At 39.8% G+C, this 8,450-nt stretch overlaps 1 protein-coding gene across 5 annotated transcripts in view; it reads right to left on the bottom strand.

Moving 5' to 3' along the window:
- Positions 1 to 1,461: 1,461 nt before the first annotated feature.
- Positions 1,462 to 8,450, bottom strand: part of APBA1 (amyloid beta precursor protein binding family A member 1) — an 80,596-nt gene continuing 73,607 nt past the window's right edge. For all 5 annotated transcript variants that reach the window (XM_018086063.2, XM_018086064.2, XM_029965386.1 and 2 more), the window contains 3 exons: positions 7,092 to 7,211; positions 6,360 to 6,500; positions 1,462 to 4,993 (listed from right to left, as the gene is read on the bottom strand). In XM_018086063.2, the coding sequence (XP_017941552.1) occupies positions 4,922 to 4,993; positions 6,360 to 6,500; positions 7,092 to 7,211 (333 nt within the window). In that variant the 3' untranslated portion in view covers positions 1,462 to 4,921. The remainder of the gene's footprint in view (positions 4,994 to 6,359; positions 6,501 to 7,091; positions 7,212 to 8,450) is intronic.

The raw sequence follows: 8,450 nt of genomic DNA, 5'->3' as shown, positions 1-8,450 counted from the left end.
AGGATGTTCACATGGGACTTTACTGCTGCACTTGTAGACAAAGGTATGGACACATATACTACTGAGTTATTTGCCATTTTGAGTACCACTGGAGCTGCTTTCAGGCTCCTTTCTTACAATCAACCAGCTAAATTTATCCTGTGGCAAAGGAATATCCCTGAAGGTCCAGCTGTAGAAGCCGCACAGAGCAGCACAGCACAGGCCTAGCCCTACTCAGGTTAACGGACACATGGATCACCGACTCTTCCATGTACTGTGTTCTTCAGGTCAGGATTGCTGCCATATGCTTCTGAACTGAACATTTATTTAAATTGCAGTCCCAGCCCTGTTCTCAAACACTGTCAGTCCTTACAGTGCACCAGCATCACCTCTTCAGCCTGCAAGGGTGCTGGAACTGTGGTAGGGCCCGCTTGTGCGCTGTGTGGATCAGTAAAACACTGAAGGGGAGAGCAAGAAAAATGTCCCCTTTGAATAAGGCAAATCTGTGAAATTTGTACCTGTACTGCTGAAGTAAAGACTTATGTTTATCTACTGAAATGCAGAAAAGTTTGTAATACAGAAATTGGTATGTAAACCTCTAACAAGAATGGCAATAAACAGAAGGATGGAGGGTAGCACTCAGGGAAACACAGAAAGCAAGCTCAGCCTGTCTGCTGCACCCTTTACCAGAGACTTCACAATTTCTCCAATCTATGACTTAAGCAAATGAGGTGAAATTCTTCAGTATCTGATGTTGACAACATTTGTATTTCATATTATGAAAAGTCAGTGAGTGGCTGAAGGCCCATGTGTAGTTATCTTTTCTGAATCAGCTGTGGTGTGTATTTTCATTTCTGTAGTTTCAAAGTACTCATGACAAACCTACAAGTCACAGAAAATCTTATGAGGCCTCACCAGACAAAATGCTTCTTTTTTCAGTTGATTTTCAAATACCATCATGTTTTTCATAATCAATCCCGTATTATACAAATATTTTTAACCTTAGCAGAGGCCGTTCCAGGATTAAATCTAAGGACAGGCATATTACAATTCTACTTTTTATTTATTCAAATGGTATTAGGTCTTTAATAATAAACCATGCTGATGACATCTGAAGAAAGTGTATTTAAAGTTATTCAGTCAATGAAACAGTATTTCTGTCACATAAAAGGCATCTTGAAAAAAACATATTTTTTTAAGATGCAAATACAGTGACATTTCACACAGTAAAAACTGGGATGCCATTTTAGCTTAGGAATTGGCTTCATTCAGGAGCATCAGTGTCATGTATTACCTGGAAAGAATGCTGTTTTAAAGTTAAAAGTTAACAGCAGTGGTTCACACCTGCAGAAACATATATAGAACTACTCCAGACTAAGTGGCAAAAGAGAAGTTTAGACACCTTCCAGCCCCGTGTGCATTCAGCATTGGCAAGCCAGCCCCTAGGTCAGTATGAGCAAATTCTCAGCCTCGTCTAAGGTATTTTTGTTTTGTCATTTATTGTTGCAAATCTTACAGACATTAGCGCTCTGTTAAATAAAGGAATGTAGCACAGTAAATACATCACAACAAAATAACTGGCCAGAAACCCCCCACCCTGTCCCATCCAAAGCAAAAAGCCCACTCTTTTCACTCCTGCCTCCCCCAAATCAAACCACCGCAGCTTCATTACAGAGGTCAGAGACCTGTGGCAGAAAACATCAGAGTAATTACATTCAGTAGATGTGCAGTATCAACATTCCAGGCTCACATATATTTATATATATATTTATATTTATATAGAGAGATCATTAAATGTTTACAAAGAACAATATTGTTACAAATACAATACTATGCTTTTCCCAACGCTTTACAATAATTTCTATTCACCCTCTTTACAGAACAATAGTACAACTTCATAGTCTAGGTACTGCGTGAAATATATACAAGAGATCTCAACCACATTGCTGTATTCAGAAGTACATTTAGAAAACAAAGAAAGCTAGCAAACCTGGAAATCCCAACTGAGACTCAAATTCAAACAAGATTCAACACAAACACATGATACTTGTCAAAAAATAAAAAATATAAGGGATGTTTCATCCTTAATGTAAACACTGAAGAGTTAATTAGACTGTATGAAGCAGCAAGGATAAAAGAAAAATAATTCAGGTCTGTCACTGAAGAAGGAATGTAAACCTTTGAAGGAATGTTCCTTTGAATCTGTTAAAAATCCCCATAATCTAACCTATCAAACCGCTGCACCAGTCTAGAGAACAGCTAGATTTCCCCTTAGAGCTCCATTTTCTTGAAACTCTTTCTGTTTACGGAGTAAAATGGGATTGTTTACAAGACTGTTCTCAGACGTGTGCACATTCTATGGACCTTCCAGTTTAGAAATCTCACACACACAAGTAATTAGAAAAACAGATTTTTTTGCTAAACTCTGATCCTGCAAGCATTCACTTGCTTAATGTTAAGCACCTATTTAGCATGAACTGTTCAAGCACTCAAATGCCAGTAACTTCACAGACTTCTGGCTGCAAGATTTTCAAAGAAACAGTTGTTTCATCTCTAAATACATTTGCACATTCAGGTCTTCATCGTTTCCAGTGCACTGAGTTAAAGTCTTCACCACATGAGCTAGACAGAACCACAGAAACAAGTGAAGTGGAGGGCATAAACATAGCAGGAATCAGAATCATGATGACTGTCTTCAAGGGCTCACTAGGTTTCCTCAGGCAACTTATGGAAGGGCTGCACTGTATATAATCTTCTAAGTTGTACATGGTTATATATCATATTTACATATATTACTATATATATGGAAAGTTCTGGAAAAAAAGTTCAAATGATCATAAGCCAGATGTTTACAGTTAAACAATATACTCACAAGTCATTAATTATTTTGTTGCATCAGTCAGGTAGCAGAGTTAAGTACTAACTGGAATGCTAACAACATTCTTTTGCGCAATCTGATATTCTGGAGCCTTGGATTAAATTATGTAACAACAAGAAATGCAGTAAAAGCAAGTCATCATACATCAATCTCAACAGAAAAACATATTCACTTACTACAGTAGTTTATGCGCCTCTTCTTTATCTCCCTTAGACATCTGCTTCCCACTGAAATACTATGTTTATCCTCTAACTCTGATCAGCCCATGGTTATCCATGATTTGAGAAAAACAAAAAATGGACCTCTGGCAAGATTGCTCACTGGCTCTTGGCATTGTTTGCACCAAATCTGCACATGCACACATCCACTTCTGTGAATCTGCATAGTCATGTCTAGGATCATCACTGGACTGCAAATAACACTCATATTGCACAGCTCACCTCACAATAACTGAGGAACAAGGGACTATGACCAGCACCACCAGTGCAAAGCAGAAGTGGGGTGTGGCTATGTGTTGCCCGCCCTTGTTTTCATCTCACTGAGTCTTTCTATCACAGCAAAACACAGCACAAACTGTTTCTTTAAAAGAAATCAATATACTAACCTGGACTAAATGCATGGTTAGGCTTCAGTATAAACACCAGTATATAGTCCTGAAAAAACAGTAACTACAGAGAATGTAGAATTCTCCTCTCACTAGGAAAAAAAAGCCACTACTTCATTTTTATTTTTCCCCATCTAAAAAAACAAAGAACCCAACCCAGCCCTTTTCCCCTTTTGTCTCTAGCATGCAACTTAGAGGCCAATCAAATATTAGATTTCATACATCCCTACAGTTTATCATCTTCATACAAGTGCATATAGTACACACATATCTCCTTTAAGTGCCATACATAGGGAAAAAACTCACAAGTTAAATTATATACCAAAATAAATAAGTTTATTCCCACCTCATCCTTTTCACTGTTATCTATATCTTGAACTAAAGAGGAAGTCAATAAAATCAGACAGTCTTTGGACAAAAATATTTGTTAAAACTGGCTCAGAGAACAAAATTACTTAGAATAGTCTGCAGATCTCTTATATTCAAACTTCATAAATAGCAAGCACAATTTTAAAAATGTCTATATACAGTGGCACACGTGGCTATGTGCACCAAATTCGGAATTAAGAGCCTAGAAAAAGTGTAGCTATTCAGGAAATCCCCTTACTATTTCTCTTGTGGATATTTAATGATCCTCCCCTCCACTTTAACCTCTAAAATGGGCAGGGACTATAAAAGACATGTTGCATTTAAAAACAAAGCAGAAGAAAACAGGGAGTTAGAAATCTGGGGGCAGAGAGCGGGAGACTGCTGTAAGAAATGCCTCCCAAATTTCTTGGTGTAAGTAATACAAGTATAACATGTTTCAGTAATTCACAGAGTACTTTTTTGGGTCCTACTGTCATGAAGAACTGATGACAGAGGGGAATTGAAAGGTGTGTATTAGGACAATTCATTTTACAACAGCAGCATTTACTGAGTCTTCATAAGCAGGCAATTCTTCCTGAGGGCATAACTATACTTTTGGTATTCCACTTTCCCTATAGACATAAACCTTTAGTACTGAGCTCAGTGCCTGCGGGAAAATAGGACAAGAAAAGCAAAGTCACATACAGGATGTCCAAGAGAATGCTTTGTACCCTATAGTTTTATCTGTTACTCAGTTTGTAAAATTATAGCCACAAAATTACGTTAGCATGAAACAGAGCCATTTGTGAATACTCTGTGGACAATGCAGCTGTTATTTTCCTGTTTTGCATGTGGAGCTACATGAAGTTTCACTTGTAAAAAGATGCAACGAAAATTGTTCCATAGATGTATTTTGTCCCTTCCCAAAATACAGGAAAGTGGTGGGGAGAAGAGGAAAAAAGGATAGAGGAGAGAGTGACAGTGTATTTGTGTCTGTGAAGGGAGGAGAGAGAAAGAAATGTCTCTGCAGACACACAAATGCAGCACTAGAGAGACAAGCACTAATGGGGAAAAACATCTTCCATGCACATTGTGACGGTGAGGTGTCGGCTTTAGATGTAAACTGGTTGCTCTTGCGCAGTCAACAGTCTGTACATGGCAGCTGGCATAGTCTTCATATGAATCTAGGGGAAATAAGCCAAGTTAATTATGTTCCTAAACATACCCCATGTGAGAGAACTAGCTAAAGTCGTACAGGGTAGAAAAGAAAGGTAAAACTTGAGAGTTTTCATATCCTTATTAAAGTACTGAAGGTGGTGGTTTCATGAAACAGTATATTTAGTATCAATGAACCATCTAAAATTGTGGATACTTCATATTTTCAGATTAGGGTTCTTCTAAAACATAGCAGAACCATGGGCAAATAATGAAAGAAATAGTTTGCAGGCTTGCTCTCACTTCTGCTTTTTGGATTTGATAGTAACAGGCTAATAGAGGTATAGTCACAGAATTAGGGAACCGTTTGAATTGGAAGGGACCTTGGAAGATCATCTAGTCCAAACTGTGCTGTTGCAAGCATGGACATTTTTCACTAGGCCTGGTTGCTCAGAGCCCCATCAACCTGGCCTTGAACACTTCCAGGGATGAGGTATCCACAGATTCTCTGGGCAACCTGTTCCAGTGCCTCACCACCACTATAGCGAAGGATTTCTTCCTTATGTCTGATCTAAATCTACCCTCTTTCAGTCCAAACCATTGTTCAGCCCATTGTTCTGTCACTGGAGATCCTAATAAAAAGTTTATCTCAATTTTCCTTAGAAGCCCCTTTTATACACTGAAAGGCTGATGTCAGGTGGCTCTCTGGAGCCTTCTCTTCTCCAAGTTGAACATTTCAAACTCTCTCAGCCTTTTTTCATAGGAAAGGTGCTTCAGCCCTCTGATGCTTTTTGTGGCCTTCCTCTGGACCTGCTCAAGCAGGTTCACATCTTTTTTTGTGCTGGGGACCACAGAAGTGGAATCAGTACTCCAGGTGGAGCCTCACAAGAGCAGAGTAGAGAGGGAGTATCACTTCCCTTGACCTACTGGCCGCGCTGCTTTTGATACAGCCCAGGATACAGTTGGCTTTCTGGGCTGCAAGCGCCCATTGCTGCCTCTTGTCCAGTTTTTCATCCACTAGTATTTCCAAATTCTTCTCTGCAGGGCTGCTCTCAATCCCTTCACCCCCAGTGTCTACTGATGTTGGAGGCTGCCCAGACACAGATGCAGGACCTTGCATTTGGTCTTGTTGAACCTCACAAGTGTCACATGGGCCACTTTTCTAGCCTGTTCAGGTCCTTCTAATGGTATCCCTTTCCTTAAGCACCACTGAGCTTGGTGTCACCTTCAAGCTTGCTGAGGGTGCTACGTCTATGTTACTGATGAAGACATTACAAAATATTGTCCCAGCATGGTCCCTTGAAAGACCCCACTTGCTACGCTGGTTTCCACTGGTTGCTACTGGTACCAGCAATGAACTGTTCTACACTGCCTAGAGACATTGCCAGTTCTTACCTCACCAACAGCATTTGAGAGGATGTGAACAATTTTCTCATGGGGTGTTGCTACAACACTCTGCCCATTGATTTCAATAATCCGATGGCCGACACGCACACCTCCTCGCTCTGCTATACCCCCTCTCATAAGGCTACAGATCTGGAAGGGAAAGGACAAATTTATCATGGGCTGGATAAGGAACAGAAGCTTTTTATTACCCATTTTTGCCTACAAGCTATAAATCAACATTTAAACACAGGGACTCCCAACAAATTCTAAAATGTTATCAATCACTGACTCAAAGCAAAATTTGTTAGTGACACGTAACTAATGGATATTCTCTTCCAAGAGTAGAATAAACTGTCAGAAAAGGCTATGTTGTACATTACATGTCTTGTGAATAGGAAATTTATGAGTGTATGAAGGATGTCAGTTTAACAATGTTCATGATGCCTTACGAAAAAAGAGGATCAAGAACAGGCTTTTTCTTTTGAGGTCATGAAATGGCTTGGTTAGAGACATGAATGATGCATGATGAAAGCAGACTCTGTTACACATTTTTGGTTTTTTTACAGTAAAACAACATTTCTGTTCCTCTGGTTGACTCTAAAGTTGTGAAGTAAGGAGAGTCAAAGAAAAAAATAACTCTTATTAAACCAACTTTTATATTGGAGATTTAATATATGCAAAATCCTGCTTGCTATGAGGGAGAAAATAGCAGCTTGACCAGAGAGTGTGGAAGCTACTTACAATCCCATTCTGCACACTGAAGCCCAATTGATATCTGAGGTCTGGTCTTCTGATCAAGACTGTGGTTACTGGAGGACATCTAACGATGTTCAGTTTAACTCGGGCCTGATTTTTCAAACCCTGTAAAAAAAAAAACAAACCATGAAGGATGCTGGCAAAGAAAAAGTTAAACATTTAACATAAGCACTGTAGGGGAAAAAAAAAAAGAGTTAAAACACAGACATGGGAATAGCCCTGAATAAATACATCTTTGTATGCATTGTAACAGAATCTGATCACTGAATGCCAGAAACAAGCAACAGAATATTCAGTGAAATAAGTGATAAAATATTAAAATTTTCTTGCCAAGAAGCAGACACAGTTGTTTTAGGAAAACCAGATTCCTGCTGGCAATTTCTTCATTCGATAACACAAATCATGCATGAAAGGAATATTAAACAGGTCTATCCAACTCACCAAAAAAATCCAATGACTTTTCAATAAGTAGCTAAGATAGTTGCAAAAAAGTTGCTTCCCTAACAAAATAAATTCAGTTCTGTCAAGCAAACAACAGGTCCTGCTCATATCATCCTTATATAAGCAGTGCTCCTAATTTCCATTATTCACACAATTACAGGATGGGTAAGGTTGAAAGGGACCACAGTGGGTCATCTTATCCTTGCTCAAGAAGAGTCATCCCAGAGCACATGGCACAGGATTGCATCTAGAGTGTTCTTGAGTATCCCCAGTGAGAGAGACTCCACAACTTCTCTAGGCAACCTGTTCCACTGTGCGGTTACCTAACACAAGTTCTTCCTCATGTTCACATGGAACTTCCTGTATTTTAATTTCTGCCTCTTGTCCTATTGCTCAGCACCACCAAGAAAAGCCTGAAATTAGCTCAGTCGGTTAAAACTTGGTGCTAATAATACCAAGATCATGTGTTCAATCTCCTGTATGGGTCATTCACTTAAGAGTTGGACTCAATGATCCTTGTGGGTCCCTTCCAACGCAGAACATTCTGTGATTCTGTGACTCCATCCTCTTGACATCCTCCCTTCAGGTACTTACGGACATTGATGAGGTCCCCTCTCATTTGCCTCTTCTTGAGGCTGAACGAGCTCAACTCTCTCCTAAGAGAGATGCTCCTGTCCCTTAACCATCTTCGTGGCCCTCTCTTGGACTCAATCCATGTCTCTCTTGTACTGAGGAGCCCAGAACTGGACACAGCACTCCAGATGTGACCTCAGCAGGGCTGAGCAGAGGGGCAGGATCACCTCCCTCAGTCTACTGGAAATCCTCTTCCTAATGCATCCCAGGGTATCTTTGGCCTGCTTGACCACAAGCACACACTGCTGGCTCATGGACAGTTGCTTATCC

Source organism: Manacus vitellinus, unplaced genomic scaffold (genome assembly GCF_001715985.3).
Source record: "Manacus vitellinus isolate BGI_N305 unplaced genomic scaffold, ASM171598v3 scaffold_9_pilon, whole genome shotgun sequence".
Lineage (NCBI taxonomy): Eukaryota > Metazoa > Chordata > Aves > Passeriformes > Pipridae > Manacus > Manacus vitellinus.
Note: the sequence above shows the minus strand (reverse complement) of the source record. Positions and strands in the feature narration are given on the sequence as shown.